Genomic DNA, 16,476 nt, shown 5'->3' with positions numbered 1-16,476 from the left:
CCGCCTGCTGTCACAAGCCACAACAGATTCGCCGCTCACACAGGGGACATCTTTCCTTACACATTCACACTGGCTGGGCTGCACTCCAGCATGAAAGGCCACCACTACCACTGTGTCATGGACAAACAGCTCTTGCAAGCGAGTTTCTCTGTCATGAACTTAGTGACAGTGTAGATTGTGCTTTCATCATCCATACTGTGTTTCCTTTTAGGTTCATTTTGTAGTTTCTTCTTGTTATATTGTGTACATTGTGGATATTCATGGCTGTGTGTGTTTGCTGGTACAGGAGCTGGAGGAGAACCTGAGGGAGACCCAGTCCACAGCCCAGCGGATGGAGACTCACCTGGTGCAGAAGGAGAAGCTCTACGAGGACAAAATTAAGGTAGAGTGGACTTTCAGTCATCCTTGCGACCTGCATGATGAGCAGGCTGTCTTTCTATATTGAAAAGTGTGGACAAGTCAGCTTCCTGGTCACCTGGCTTTGTTGATCCCCTTCAACCAGGGGTCATGTTCAAAACGGTAGACCGTGGCAAAACAATGTTTGCAACTGAAAAACAGAAATCTGTGTTCTTATTGGACATGGTCCGGTAGTACCGCCGCATTCACTGTTTCAGTTTTTCTCCCTGCTGAACACTACCCAGGTCCTTGAGGCCCAGATGAAGGTGGACCTGGCAGACAAGGAGAGCTTGGAGTTCAGACGGGCCCACCACCAGGAAGAGGCCCGGGAGAAGTGCAAGCTCCTAAGTGAACAGAAAGCAGTAAGGACCATTTTCACAGAGATGTATATAAATAATACATTGTCAGAGAAACAAGTAGAACTCAATCTCATCAATTCTGCTCCAGCCTTATTTCTCCTGTTCAATTCAGTGATCAAACAGTGTTAAGAAACCAACATGAAACAAGGCGCTGCCGAAAAAGTTTTAACTAGCGAACTCTGCACTTTTTAACTGACTGCACTTTGAATCTAGTTGTTTAAAAATGTTCTGCACAAAGCTTTGTTGATTGTCCATACAGTAGGTGCAGGACTGTGTAGTGCAACAGTGCTTGCATTTTGGAGAGGAAAATTCTGTGCAAAGTGAACATTAATGAATTCATTCGCTTGTGTGTAAGTCGGTCAGTCGCGAGACTGTAGATAAAAGTGGAGATGAGAACATTGAATGAAACGCATCATAAGCTGCATGTTATAGAACAGGGGCAAGCCAATTTAAGTGAGCAAGCTGAATAAAAGGGGCCATGTAGGCAGGAGCCTCAGAGATCTCTGCTACAGCTTGTGATTGTTTGAGGACAGATTCTCTGACATGTTTATGGGCTAAGTTCTGTTTGTTTTCTTTGGCGCTACGCTCAATTTGTCAATGGGAATCTTGTGGAGGTTAAAGGCTGGGATAATTTAGAGTATTCTGTTACACCGGGTCACTCTGCAAAGTCCTGGATTAAGTCTGTAATCTCATTGATGTGATAGACTTGAGTTAGCTCCCGCTAATAGGCTTTTGGACCAGAGCCAGACGACGTTTGACATTGACAGAAAGGGACTCTGGCCTGCACCTAAATGTAGCTTTAGCCTATGTATTCTATTCTTCTAGCGTTTCAATACGGCACCTACAATCAGAGCCATATGTTTAATTTATATGGCTTTTATATTTAGTCCCAGTCTGAACATATGGGTCTGGCTACAATCTTCTACCATTTCTTAAACAGTTTCAAATGTCAGTGTTTTGATGGAAGTGATGAACAATGAACCAATTTTTTTGTGTGTGATGAAAGCGTTTGGCTTCATAAATAGATAGGATCACTTTGCAGACACGTCTCAATTATTGTGATACAGTGCTGCCTTGTGACATTTTTCACACCCGCCCTGGCACAGTTCTCAATTTATGTTCCCTTAAATTGAAAGGTAGAAATGCATTAAATGTGTTTTTTATTTCACATATTATTTAAAATATTTACATCAAAGTGTGATGCACTTCCCTTTTTTCCAGACTATCAACGCTATGGACTCCAAGATGAAGAATCTGGAACAACGGATCGCCGAGCTCTCCGAGGCCAGCAAGCTAGCCGCTAACAGTAGCATCTACACCCAGAAAAATGTGTGAGTATGGTGGCCTTCAACTGGGACTCCACACCCAACTAAACCCTCATGCCATCCCTTTAGAGAACCAAAGTTGCATATAATGCCAAATAAGTTTACTATTATCCCCAAACAATGCATTTTGGGTTGAAACCTCAATGGTATCTCTCTCTCTCTCTCTCTCTCTCTCTCTCTCTCTCTCTCTCTCTCTCTCTCTCTCTCTCTCTCTCTCTCTCTCTCTCTCTCTCTCTCTCTCTCTCTCTCTCTCTCTCTCTCTCTCTCTCTCTCTCTCTCTCTCTCTCTCTCTCTCTCTCTCTCTCTCTCTGTGTGTGGCAGGAAAGCCCAGGAGGAGATGATCTCGGAGCTGAGGCAGCAGAAGTTCTATCTGGAGTCCCAGGCGGGGAAGCTGGAGGCCCAGAACGCCAAGCTGGAGGAGCACCTTGAGAAGATGAACCAGCAGGAGCTGAGCAAGAGGAGCCGTCTGCTGGAGATGGAGACCAGGCTCAGAGAGGTCAGAGTTGAAGTGAATTGAATAAACTTCATTGATCCCCAGAGGGGAAATTTGATAAATGGGAGAGGATCCAGAGGAAAGGAGAAGGGGCCCCTTGTATGGTGCAACAATAAGACTTTATTGGCTGGTTTCCTAGACACTGATTAAGCCTAGTCCTGGACTAAAAACCATGAACATCTCCATTGAAAGTGATTTCTAGGCCAGGACCAGACTTAATCAGTGTCTGAGAAACCAGCCCTAAAAGTGTTGACTTTGGCTGACATTTACACCAAGCTACTTGCATGCAACTTCAGTTGTTGTTTCAAGTGATACATCACCTCAAGCAACTTTCTCTGTTCCAAAGAAACAATTAATACTTGATTAGACCCACACCCATGTATTATAAAAACCAAAGCAAAGCGATGACCTTTTAACCTCTGACCCTTTAACCTTTGGTGTTCTAGATGGGCCTGGAGCACGATGAGCAGAAGCTGGAGATCAAGCGTCAGGTGACGGAGCTGACATTGTCGTTGCAGGAGCGGGAGTCCCAGATCAGTGGGCTGCAAGCAGCACGCCATGCCCTGGAGAGCCAGCTGCAGCAGGCCAAGACAGAGCTGGAGGACACCACCGCCGAGGCCGAGGAGGAGATCACCGCCCTCAGGGTAGGAAAGGATATGAGAGGACGTTGGCAGGACAACCAGACAAGTCAACCTGCACAGCCATACACACACATACACAACCAACCTGCCTCATGTAAATCACACCAGAGGTCAAGAATAATAATACATAATAATATATGCCATTTAGCAGATGCTTTTATCCAAAGTGACTTAGTCATGTGTGAGTACATTTCAGTCGCGGGTGGCCCCAGGAATCAAACTCATAATCCTTTTTGTTTTTTCAGGCTCACAGAGATGAAATCCAACGCAAGTTTGATGCCCTGAGAGACAGTTGCTCAGTAAGTGGAATTCCAACAAATTCTAAACGCAGGAAATGGTGGTATAGCATGTTGACTTTTTTGTGCGTTCAAGCAAAGCAATGAAACACTACTACTTATTGAGTTCTGTTCAGTTGTGTGTGTTCCCCCCCCCCCCCCCCCCCCCCATCAGGTGATAACAGACCTAGAGGAGCAGCTGACCCAGCTGAGCCAGGAGAACGCCGAGCTGAACCGACAGAACTTTTACCTATCCAAGCAGCTGGATGAGGCCACGGACGAGACGGACGACCGCCTGCAGCTGGGGCAGGACGTGGACTGCCTCCGCCGCGAGGTGGCCGACCGAGAGATGCACCTCAACAACCAGAAACAGGTGACAGACTTTGCTGATTGCTCATCATTTGTTCTCTCTAACTTCCTGAATGTTTGTTGAATGTTTGTGATACTACGTTCAATGACTGAAGAACAGATGTACCTGGGGCTGGGAGATATGGCCAAAATATCATATCATGGTATTTTTCACATTTTTTACAGTATTTTGTGTTTTAGATTAACAAAAGTTCTGAATGTACTTTATGACCCTAGGGTGGCAACACATATTCTAAGTGATTTCAATGGGTCTTTCTCCATTCTGATTGTTTTATACTGTTCAATTCAACCTAAAATCATTTCCTGCATTTCCATACATTTCTGCATTTCCTGCACTCACATCAGATCATTTCCACACTGCCACGATATGGACAAAATACTAGGCCTTATTTTTAACCAAATGTTGCAATTGCGATTTAGACCAAAACACTTGGGTGAACTTTTGGAATCATGGAAATATAATGTTTATTATAATTATATAGTTAGAACATAAATAATAGTGGGCACTTTGAATACAGTGTTGCTTGACATATGAATGAATGAAAATGCCATGGACGAGTTATTGTGACAGGGTAGGAACCAAAGTGATGTTCCGTATTAGCTAGCTACGTTTGCTTACAAACTAATATTGTAAGTATGGAACGCTTGTGGATTTATAATAAGATCAAATTGGAAACAACATTGTTGCATGTGCTGCATTGACCATGCAGACTGAATGAAAGTGTCTCGTTGTCAAGCAACAACAAATGCGCTCCAAGAGTGACAGGGGGTGGGACTCGGTCTCGAGAGAGAGCGAGAGAGAGAGAGAGTTTTAAATCATCTTTATTGGGTCTGAGAGCACACAACACATAAATACTCATACAAAACCATAGTTACACATCAATTAAAAACACAACTCCAATTCCTCCTCCCCAGTAACTAAACACAACAGCCTCTGAATACCCCATATACTCAAAAACATATCAATATTGTTGACAAGTTTATAATAGGCAAACTCAACCCCTAGTCTCACTGCCAACATTCCCTCCAGCATTCCCACCACATCCACAGACCCCTGTCCACGAATACTGTTCTTTCGGGTCTTCCATATCGCAAATTTTGCTGCCCCTAACACAAAATTAAGCAACACAACTACACCCTTTTGACTGAACCTGTACTTTGGCCCGAATATGTACAGTTGGGAAGAGAAAACCTCTCCCAACACTGAGAACCAATTAGTGATCAGGTCAATCATCCCGACCAACCTGGGACACTGTAAAAACAGATGTACCAGAGTTTCAGACTCAGCACAGAATGGACACCCCTCCCCAACAGTAGGATCCAGGTGTACCAGATGCATGTTGGTGGCTATGGCTCCATGTATTATCCTCCATTGGAGGTCAGCTGTCCTCTTATCAATAGGCAGTTTGTATAATGATCGCCAACATCCTTTTGGGGAGGCACCTGGACCAAGCACACCCGCCCACCTCGTCGATTTTACCCCTTCCAGGGAAGAGGCATGGGACACCTTTACACATATTCTGTACATGGCCTTCTTTCCCACCTCCTTGAACTCCCCCAGCTCCGGGGTATCGAAGGAAAGCAGCATCCCCACATCCTCCTCGAATGCCCCCATCACAGCACTAACAATCAGTGCAGGGAACACATAATCCAGACCCTCCTTCCACTGATCAGAATTGGAAGTGTCAGTCACATACTGCAGATTAAGTACTGGCAAGGAGTCACAGACCTCAGCGACGACCTTCCTCAGTAGGCGAGATGATCGGATCCCTGCTCTTTCTCCCAGCTTCTCCAACGACCTGCTCCTGCTCTGCATCAGATGACCCAGCTTGGTACACCCCACGCTTAACAGGCATGAACGCAGGCTGGCTGAACCCAGAGCACGGGACTGGATGGCAGTGTTGTAAAAAAGAGGCTCTTCAAAAAGCCACATTCCTGGTGGCGTGCAGACCTTACGGGATTTGGCAAGAACCCTCCAAACCTGCATAACAGACTGATAAAATGGAGTCAGGCCAGGCAACTCACCCCCCTCCAGCTTTAAGAGGAAAAGGTGCTTGTCTAAGCCCAAACAGCCCGCTCTCCTCATCAGTGTGTAGGCTGTGTCGACCCAGCTAGAACCGTCACTGTACAACAGTCTCTGGGCTGCATGAAGCCGGAAAGCCATCATTCAAGAGGAAATGTTCACCAATCCTTGCCCACCCTCGTGCAGTGGCAGGTACAGGGCTGCAGCTTTAATCCAGTGTTGTCCAGACCAGAAGAAATTGACAAGGGTCCTCTGAAGCTCTTGTATCAGACCCTTTGGTGGCTGCAAAATCATTAGTCTGTGCCACAGGGTAGAGGCAGCAAGATTATTAGCTACCAGTACCCTTCCCCTATAAGACAGCTGGGGCAGCAACCATTTCCATCTTGACAGTCTGGCACACACCTTCTCCACTACACCCTCCCAGTTCTTTTTCTGAAAGACATCAGAGCCTAGAAAAAAAACACTGTCTTCATCCCATCTCTGCCCCACTGAAGCCACCCTGGTAACCGTGGAGCGGACCCCATCTGAAGCTGACCTGCCCACAGCGCTTCACTCTTTCCCCAATTGACTCTAGCTGAGGAGGCCCCCTCATACACCTTTAAAGCGTTTGAGAGAACCTTAACATCCTCACCCCCTGTAATAAAAACTGTCACGTCATCTGCATACGCAGACAGTGCTATTGTGGGACCCTTCATTACACCTGGCACAGAGAAACCAGTAAGCTTCCCTCTTAAAAAACAAAGCATTAGTTCAATCGCCAGACTATATAACTGCCTGCCTGATGCCCCTTTGGACAGGGATAGGGCAACTCAAACCACCCCCCACCTTCACCATACACGAGGCCCCAGCATACAGTAAATTCATCCAAGACAAAATAACATCCCCAAACCCAAAGGCTTTCATCGTTTTAAACAAGTACTGGTGGTCCACACGATCAAAAGCCTTCTCCTGATCCAAAGAAAGTAAACCCACATTTACATCAGACAGTTTACAAATGTCTAAAATATCTCTTATCAGAAACAAGTTGTCAACGATAGAGCGATCAGGTACACAGTAGGACTGGTCCTTGTGGATCAACAATCCCAGACACTCTTTCAACCTGTTTGAGAGACATTTAGAAACAATTTTGTATTCTGCGCACAGCAAAGCAACAGTTCTCCAATTTTTTATGAGAGCCAAATCCCTCTTTTTTGGCAACAGTGAAAGCACCGCACGTTGACAGGATACAGGAAGAGAACCCTCATGAAAGGATTCACACACCACTTCATAAAAATCCTCCCCAATAGACCCCCAAAAGTGCTTATAAAACTCAGATGGTAAACCATCGATGCCTGTTGAAAGCTGCATAACTGCTTTGGACAGCTCTTGCAGTGTAATGTCAATGAGTCCAATGCGACTCTCTGCTCAGGTCCCAATTGAGGAAGACTGTGTAACAACTGTTCAGTACACAGAGAGTCACAATCCTCGCATTTCACTGTCATCCGTGGTCACCTTCCCATCAGGGAGAAGAAGGCAGGCCATCTGTTTACGTTGCAATGTCGACTGTCCTAGGTTTTTTTTTAAGCGCTAGGAGCATCCATATCCTTGAGGGAAGCGAAATGAGACCTAATCAAGGAACCATTCACTCTTTCATGCAGAAACGACCTCAGTTTATGTCTCTTGTCCTGTAAGTTCATGACTAGTCCAGGGTCGTTCTGAGTGAGCAGCTTCAATTCAGTAGACTTGTTCAAGGGCTTTGATAGTCTCTTTAACTTCAATTTGAGACAGAGCAGTATAATGTTGACAAAATACTCGTATTTGGGCCTTCCCAACCTCCCACCATTGTCTCAAGGACTCAAAATTCCCTTTTGTAACCCTCCATTTTTCCCAAAACAACAAAAACCGGTCACAAAACATGACATCATGTAACAATTTAACATTCAAATACCAGTAAGGTGATGACCTTCGTGGACAGGACAAGTGAATATCAACAGTAACAATATGATGATCAGAGAAACCCACAGGAGTAATGGCACACTTTCCAACCCTACTACAGTATTGCTCAGATACATACAACCTTTTAGCCATGTGTACTGCCTAACTTTGCATTCCTTACTCTCCACACACCAGAAAGCTCAAACTCAGTTAATAGGCCAGACAGGTAAGTGGCTGACCGCAGGTGAGGTTCTTCAGCGGTGCGATCAACAGTAAAATCCACTGTACAGTTCCAGTCACCCCCTAAAACCATACACCCCTCTTGATCACACTGTCTTAATGTTTCCTTTATTTGATCAAACACAGCAATACGCTATGTACCCTCATTAAGAGCATAAACATACAAAATAAAAAATAAAAAAACATAACATTCACCTTGACCAATAAAACTCAACCCTTGACAATCTCTGTTGTAGATACCACAGTCCCCCCTAAATCTGAGGAAAACAAGATTGCCACCCCAGCACTGAAATTAGTACCATGACTGAGTATATGCTTCCCCTCCCACCACAAACCCCAGTCAACCTCATTTTCCTCATCACTATGTGTCTCCTGTAGGAAAATTACATTAAGCCTTTTCTGTTGTATTACTTCTAATACCCAAGCCCTCTTATTCCTGTCCCTTCCCCCATTAATATTGAGAGACCTACCCTTAGTACCTCCATATAGAAAAAAGAAAAGCAGAAGAAACCACAGAGAAACCAATGAGAAAAGACACCCTATGAAGCATGATCATCATCATTGTTTTAATCTTCTCTTATTAACCTGACCAAATTTCCCACCACATTTTGCTGCTGCAACAGCAGTAACAAATTTCCTCAAGCAAAACCGCTTCTTCTCACTCAATTGGTCTAACCCCACCGTCTTCTGTAACATCACAGCTGACCTCACAAACTTATCAACATCAAAATAATCTGCCAATTTGACAGATTTCCTAAAAGTCTGATCCAGAAAACCATTTACCTTCTCTAGATCGTAAATTGAGTCCTCACCAGCTGCTATCATATCAAAAGAGATATCCATATCCTTCTCCTGATCCTCCTCAGCTGAGGCCACAGACAACTGACTCCCCTCTACCACATCCCTTTCAACACTCCCCACTTGCACCCCATCACTCGTACCAGGCATCTCCTCCACTACCTGGGAGACTAGCCCCACCTGAACCTCATTACTCGTAGTGGGCATCTCCTCCACTACCTGGGAGCCTAGCTCCACATGAACCACCTCCTGTACCCCATTACTCGTAATGGGCATCTCCTCCACTCCCTGGGAGCATAGCTCCACATGAACCCCCTCCTGTACCCCATTACTTGCAGTGGGCATCTCCTCCACTACCTGGGAGCCTAGCTCCACAAGAACCCCCTCCTTTACCCCAGCACTCGTACTGGGCACCTGCTCACCAGTCTGAGGAACTGGCTCTTCAGATACATCCTTACCTTCTACAACAATACTTTTCTGCTGCATAACATTTCCCTCTAATACAAGTTGCAACTCCGTGCCCTCAACACGGATAACTTGTTCCTCAGCAACAGGTGCTTGTGGCTGTTCTACCGCTGTCGGTCCACCTCTCCCTACATTAGTGGGCCCAAGGCCTTCTCCCTTTTCGGGCAAGCATGTCGCTTATGGCCAACATCACCACACTCAAAACACCGTTGACTACCCGTACTAGCATAAGCCATATACAGTCTATTGTTATACTTGATTTTAAACGATAACTCTAAAGTCTGCTCCGGTGAGTCCAAAAACAGAAACACCTGTCGCCGAAATGACATAACCTGTTTCAACGCCGTGTGTTTGCAACCCAACGGGACAACCTTAATTGAACAGTTCTAGAAGGTAAAGTAACAACCCAAACCGGTCCATGCATCAATAACGGTATATAGTAATTAACGGGAGACCGCCCAGCCCTAGCTGGGCTTGAGATGTATACAGACTCAGCATAGGAAGCGACAAGTAAATCAGGTCGTTATTGCGAAAGAGATTGTGTTCTCAATGATTTACCTGGTTAAATAAAAACAAAATAAAACAAGTGACTGGTGTGCCTGTAGAACATTGAGACTCTGAAGACGACATGCAGCATGCTGGAGGAACAGGTTGTGGAGCTGGAGAGTCTGAATGATGAGCTGCTGGAGAAGGAGAGACAGTGGGAGGCCTGGAGGGGAGCCCTGGAGGACGAGAAGAATCAGGCCGAGAGGAGGACCCGAGACATGCGACGCCTGATGGACAACGAGAAGCAGAACAGGCAGATACACACACGCACGCCGGGTATCATACACACACATGAGCAGGCATTATACGCACAAGCGTTAATATGTACACAAATTCACATGTGTCATACACACCCATACCATCATACATACAGACACCCATACATAGTACATACACACGTGCTCATGTCATATTGACATTCGCAAAGGCCAGCACACAAAACACACACTGCCATCTCACAGACTAATCATACAAACATAGCTTCCTACCAACACACAGCTGTGCACACACGGTGAATTTTATGTTTGTGTGCTCAGGCTGCGTGCAGACCAGCGCAGTACCGAGTCTCGCCAGGCAGTGGAGCTAGCTGTCAGGGAGCACAAGGCAGAGATCGTGTCTCTGCAGCAAGCTCTGAAAGAACAGAGACTGAAGGCTGAGAGTCTCTCTGATACGGTGAGTCTTGTGTAGAGCGTGACACTAGCAATGGCAGGTTTGTTGGTTTGATTCCTGTTGGGGTCAAATATACAAAAATAAATATGCAATGTAAGGCACTTGGATAAAAATGTCTGCTAAATGGCATGTTATATTATTATGATTATTTTACACATATTTTGAATCTGAATGTTTATTGTCAGCTGAATGACCTGGAGAAGAAGCACGCCATGCTGGAGATGAACGCCCGCACCCTGCAGCAGAAACTGGAGACAGAGAGGGAGCTGAAGCAGAGGCTAATGGATGAGGTAGAAAGTACCCCACAATGCTCATCTAGGATAAGTTTAGCCTTTTAAATCATAATGAATAAGGTGACATGGACATAGGGGGGCTGATGATCCTAGATCACCTGTACTCTGAAACCTTTTGTGAAGACGAGCCCCATTGAGATAGGACTGTAAAATAAAGAGTTAACAAAATAGCTTTTAGCTTGTCTTGGAATGTGTTTGTGTGGTGATCTGCCCACCACAGCAAGGCAAGCTGCAGCAGCAGATGGACCTACAGAAGAGCCACATCTTCCGTCTGACCCAGGGCCTGCAGGATGCTCTGGACCAGACTGACCTGCTGAAGACTGAGAGGACTGACCTGGAGTACCAGCTGGAGAACATTCAGGTGACATTACGCTCACTCCCACTTAGACTGTTATTACACTGCGAAGCTGAGCTGTACTGGCCTGGTCTGGGAGGTATTCATTACGCACCGAACGTACTGAAACAGGGAAGGACTACGTGGTCTTGTCCAATAAGAAACGCTCATTTTCGTTTTCTGTGGCAAAACACTTTGAAAACTTTTCTGTTGTGTTCCCAAATGAATATGACCCAGATTACGCACACATCCGCCATAGTTGCTGGAACGCAGCTGCTACAGCTAGTTCAGTTTGAGATGTTAGCTGGTACTCTTATATTGAGGCTGATTCTGAGATGTTGCTCCTCTCCCACCACACACAGGCTGTCTATTCTCATGAGAAAGTCAAGATGGAGGGCACCATTTCTCAGCAGACCAAACTGATTGACTTTCTACAGGCCAAAGTGGACCTGCCCACCAAGAAAAAGAAGGTGAAAGAACTTAGTGCTGGAAATGTGGTAAATGGCAGAGTCTGTATAGAAGCAGATATTTATTTTTCTTCCAGAGGTCACTGACTACACACAGCTTTTTAATTTATTGTGGTCCTGTGTAGCTCAGTTGGTAGAGCATGGCACTTGCAATGCCAGGGTTGTGTGTTCGATTCCCATGGGGGACCAGTAGGAACAAATCTGAAAATGTATGCACTCAGATGTAGGTCACTCTGGATAAGAGCAACTGCTAAATGACTCAAATGTAAAAAATAAAAAGTAAGTTATGTCAATGAGAATGAAAACAGAGACAATACATTGTAATGTTACTATGTGTGAGAGTGATGCTAACTCTTTCTGAAGCTCCGTCTAACCCTCTCTTTCTCCTGCCAGGGTATCTTTGGGCGTCGTCGTGAGGAGCTGGGGCCCAATGGGAACGGATCTGGGGCCCAGGCTCAGCCGGCGCTGCCCATGCAGTACAGTGACATGAAGGTGGCCCTGGAGAAGGAGAGGACACGCTGCTCAGACCTGGAGGAGGCTCTGCAGAAGATGAGGATAGAGCTGAGATCACTAAGAGAAGAGGGTAAGAGTGGTGTCGCCAACAACCTATTGCAGGATCTAGACCCATATTCATAAAGCCTCTCAGAGCAGGAGTGCTAATCTAGGATCATATTCCCCCCTGTCCATGCTATATTATTCATTATGATCTAAAAGGCTAAACTGATCCTAGATTAGCACTCTTACTGTGAGTTGTTAGGGAATATATGCCCTGATGGTTGTCATAGTGTTTGGTTCAAATCCTGGACTGTATTCTGTCCTTTCGTTGAACTTCTCACTGATCTAACATAATATTGGGGAGAGCAGTCCAGTGGAAAGATGTCTTAATTCAGGGAAGTGAGAATACGTTTTTGAAGTATTTGAACACGGTCATTGTATATTGATGATGGGGACATGAAGCAACATTTCTGGTGTGTCGAAGTGTACCAGATATGTACCCAAAGGCTAACGTTTCCCCTGCCTTCCTCCCTGGGGGTGGCGGGTAGCCTGGCGGGTAGGAGTGTTGGGCCCGTAACCGAAAGGTTGCTGGATCGAATCCCCGGACTGACAAGGTAAACATTTGTCATTCTGCCCCTGAGCAAGGCAGTTAACCCAATGTTCCCCGGGCACCGTGGATGTCGATTAAGGCAGCCCTCCGCACTTCTCTGATTCAGAGGGGTTGGGTTAAATGCAGAAGACCCATTTCCTTTGAACACATTGTTGTACAACTGATTAGGTGTTACCCTTTCCCCCCCAGCGGCCCATTTCAAAGCCCCAGAGCATGCTCCGGCCACGCCTGCCTCTGCCCGCCAGCAGAAACTCATGTCAGCCATCGTCAAGTCCCCTGAGCTCCAGCCAAACCCCAGCATTCTACTGGCACCATCCAGCTCTGCCCGCTGCAAGGAGAGCTCCACGCCCGAGGGTAAGTCCTACAGCCCCTGCTCTCTCTCTCGCTCTAATTTTCTTGCTCTCCTTGCTATCTTTTGCTGTCATCTAGCCACTTTTAGAACTCTTTTTTTCTCCCTCTTATTCTGCTCACAGAGAAGCGAAGAGTAACTTTTGAAAGTAAGTGTATTCCCAGTTTGAAAATGTTATTTGAAGAGGTCACCATCTTCCACCTCATTGTGCTTGTGTTCATCTCCTCACTGCAACTGGTTCATGGGGCACATTTACAACGCTAGCCTACATCTGAGGTGCATGTGATGCAGGGTTTCCATTAGCCGGTAAATGCTGTCTTTTAGCCCGAAATTTTTTTTTTAAGCAAATAAATACAATTGTTGCCAGCCAAATTGTCCTAAAAAAAATCCATTGCAAAAGAATGCTTTTTATTAATTGATGGAAATACCAGTAGATGGGCTTCAACTTCAAAAGCAAATATGCTTCATAGGCTAATAAATCATCAAGCTGCTTGGAAATTAGTGTCTGGTGTGTGTTTCTATTTTTACTCACACAAAAGACATAAGGTCCTCATAAGGGACTTCAGCTAAGTGTACTGGGAAAAATTTACGAAGATTGTGTTGATTATCCATGTTTCTAGTGTGAGGGGATTCTTTCTCCAAAACAGAGTAAAGACTGCCTCAAGATCACGCCTTCTTGAGGACAAAGTAACGTGGCTGATGCGCATCGCAGGGTGCTCCAAGGAGTTGGACAGTTTTGACTTCCCAACAGCAGCGGCTCACTTTGAGCAGGTCATCGTCTGCCGCAAACGCAAGTAAATTAGAGGCAAATTCTTGTATTCGTCAGGCCCGATCCTAGAAGTTCTACTGCCACCCTAAGCAAGATCAACATATGCCGCCTCTGTGTCATGTAGTATATTAGGTTTTGGGCCAGCAATGCATGTTAATAGTATGAAGATTGGAATGGATTGATAGACTAGAGTAATGATGTGTATCATGCGCAATTGGTGCACTTCAGTTGAGCTAATTCAGTAACATTTGGAAACAACACATCGTTGCCAACTATTCACATCGGAGAGTTGAAGTCACCAGGCACAGAGTTGTTATCAATAAGCCACGTATATTACACAAGTCATGACCCCGCGATAATTCAAATTACAATAAGCATAACATTAACATCATCCATAAGAACTGTAAGAGGGAGATATTTTCTGATCTTGAAAAAGGCATGGTGGGGGCCTCGTTTCACAGGAGCATTGTAAAATAAGCTTTCTCTCAATGAACCAGCCTTAACGAATTTTGTTTATTTACATATCGAATTTGATTGTCGAACATCAGTTTGATAATATCTCTTTCCACTGCTGTGGTGCTGAACAGTGGGAGTGTGACTGGCCGACCCGGTCATGGCTAGAAGGGTCCTGCCTTTGTTAAACAAATTTCAAAAGTTTTTTTTGTGTGTGTACATTTTAGCTAACCCTAACCACAACCCTTTACCTAACCTTAACCTAATTATCATAGTCTGCTACATTAATTCTCCTAACCTGCTGCGTAAATTCTCCTAACCTGCTACAAAAAGTCAAATATGACATGAATGCTGGATCCCTACTCGCCATGACCTGCTGGTCCAGGTGTTTTTAGACAACCATATTGTGTTATTTATTAGGCCTAAATCAAATGTTCATGACTAATCTAAATTAAATTAGAGAGCCCTAGATTGTAATTGAAAAAAGCTGTTTATTTATTAATGACAATTTCATACAAATAGCCTATAGGGTTGTTCGCAAATTATATTAAATAAATATAATATTTTGAAGTTGGGTTTTATTACTATGTTTTTTAAAATGTTATATACACAACCGTTCAAAAGTTTGGGGTCACTTAGAAATGTCCTTGTTTTTGAAAGAAAAGCACATTTTTATTCATTAAAATAACATCAAATTGATCAGAAATGCAGTGTTAATGTTGTAAATGACTATTGTAGCTGGAAACGGCAGATAAAAAAAAAAAAATGGAATATCTAATATTTATACAGAGGCCCATTATCAGCAACCATCAGTCCTGTGTTCCAATGGCACGTTGTGTTAGCTAATCCAAGTTTATCATTTTAAGACTAATTGATCATTATAAAACCCTTTTTCAATTATGTTAGCACAGATGAAAACTGTTGTCCTGGCCTTCTGAAAACTGTTGTCCTGGCCTTCTTTAGACTAGTTGAGTATCTGGAGCATCAGCATTTGTCGGTTCGATTATAGGCTCAAAATGGCCAGAAACAAAGACCTTTCTTCTGAAACTCATCAGTCTATTCTTGTTCTGAGAAATGAAGGCTATTCCATATGAGAAATTGCCAACAAACTGAAGATATCGTACAATGCTGTGTACTACTCCCTTCACATGAAAGCACAAACTGTCTCTAACCAGAATAGAAAGAAGAGTGGGGGGCCCCGGTGCACAACTGAGCAAGAGGACAAGTACATTATAGTGTCTAGTTTGAGAAACAAACGCCTCACAAGTCCTCAATTGGCAGCTTCATTAAATAGTACCTGCAAAGCACCAGTCTCAACATCAACAGTGAAGAGGCAACTACGCGATGCTGGCCTTCTAGGCAGTTTATTGCTTTTTTAATCAGGACAACAGTTTTCAGCTGGTCAAACATAATTGCAAAAGGGTTTTCTAATGATCAATTAGCCTTGATAAACTTGGATTAGCCAACACATAAATTAGCTTTTCTTTCAAAAGCAAGGACATTTCTAACGGTAGTGTATATTTTTTTATATTTATTATTGATCTATAACAGGGATGAAGATGCAATTGGCAATGTTTTGCTTTTCAATAAAACTTGTCATGTCGGTATAAGAACATTGTTCTATTTTATTTTATTAAAACTTTACAGGCTAATTTATATTCTGGAAAAAATGAATTTCAAGAATCTAAATGTGATTTTGAGCACCTTGGGTGTACGCCCTAATGCGTTAAGCACCCGATGCATATATGAATGTCCGGTACATTTCTCAAATGTCCTGTGTATTGAAATCTTTCCAGTCACATTGTCCGGTGCCAAAGTTTCCTAAAATAAACCATGATGTGATGCTGTCAGGGTTATTGGCTGAAGGAACAAATGTTTAGAGTATCAGTGGGCAAAAAAATAGAGAATGATTCAGAATCCACTGAGGAAATGCTCCATCAGTTGGTCAACAAGATGTGGGTGGGTCTTGGCAAATGTAACTGCCACTGAGTTATATTTTATTCTTTGTCAAATGCCTTCAAAACGCAAAGAAGAGGGTGAGGCTCAGGACTTCTGGTTTACAGTTCGCTGCACTTGTTGATAACGAAATCTGAAAATACTCTGGATACATTCAGTAACATAAGAATATTAATGGAAAATGTGGGGTAGGTGCAATATACAGTGCCTTGCAAAAGTATTCGGCCCCCTTGAACT

At 44.2% G+C, this 16,476-nt stretch overlaps 1 protein-coding gene across 3 annotated transcripts in view; it reads left to right on the top strand.

Moving 5' to 3' along the window:
- LOC110528298 (citron Rho-interacting kinase-like) overlaps positions 1-16,476 on the top strand; it is a 49,514-nt gene that overhangs the window by 12,092 nt on the left and 20,946 nt on the right. The window contains exons 10-24 of one of the 3 annotated variants that reach the window (XM_090242327.1): positions 287-382; positions 642-758; positions 1,977-2,086; positions 2,402-2,576; positions 3,092-3,217; positions 3,460-3,513; positions 3,665-3,862; positions 9,904-10,097; positions 10,381-10,516; positions 10,699-10,803; positions 11,027-11,167; positions 11,503-11,610; positions 12,001-12,190; positions 12,902-13,066; positions 13,186-13,209. In XM_090242327.1, coding sequence (XP_090098453.1) covers positions 287-382; positions 642-758; positions 1,977-2,086; positions 2,402-2,576; positions 3,092-3,217; positions 3,460-3,513; positions 3,665-3,862; positions 9,904-10,097; positions 10,381-10,516; positions 10,699-10,803; positions 11,027-11,167; positions 11,503-11,610; positions 12,001-12,190; positions 12,902-13,066; positions 13,186-13,209 — 1,939 coding nt within the window. Of the gene's footprint in view, positions 1-286; positions 383-641; positions 759-1,976; positions 2,087-2,401; positions 2,577-3,019; positions 3,218-3,459; positions 3,514-3,664; positions 3,863-9,903; positions 10,098-10,380; positions 10,517-10,698; positions 10,804-11,026; positions 11,168-11,502; positions 11,611-12,000; positions 12,191-12,901; positions 13,067-13,185; positions 13,210-16,476 lie in introns of all 3 variants that reach the window. The other 2 variants (XM_090242325.1, XM_090242326.1) reach the window with 2 other exon arrangements.

The sequence above is a fragment of the Oncorhynchus mykiss genome, chromosome 7 (genome assembly GCF_057628025.1).
Source record: "Oncorhynchus mykiss isolate SJ-2025 chromosome 7, ASM5762802v1, whole genome shotgun sequence".
NCBI lineage: Eukaryota > Metazoa > Chordata > Actinopteri > Salmoniformes > Salmonidae > Oncorhynchus > Oncorhynchus mykiss.
The sequence above is the reverse complement of the archived record's forward strand: the minus strand, read 5'-3'. Positions and strand labels throughout refer to the sequence as shown.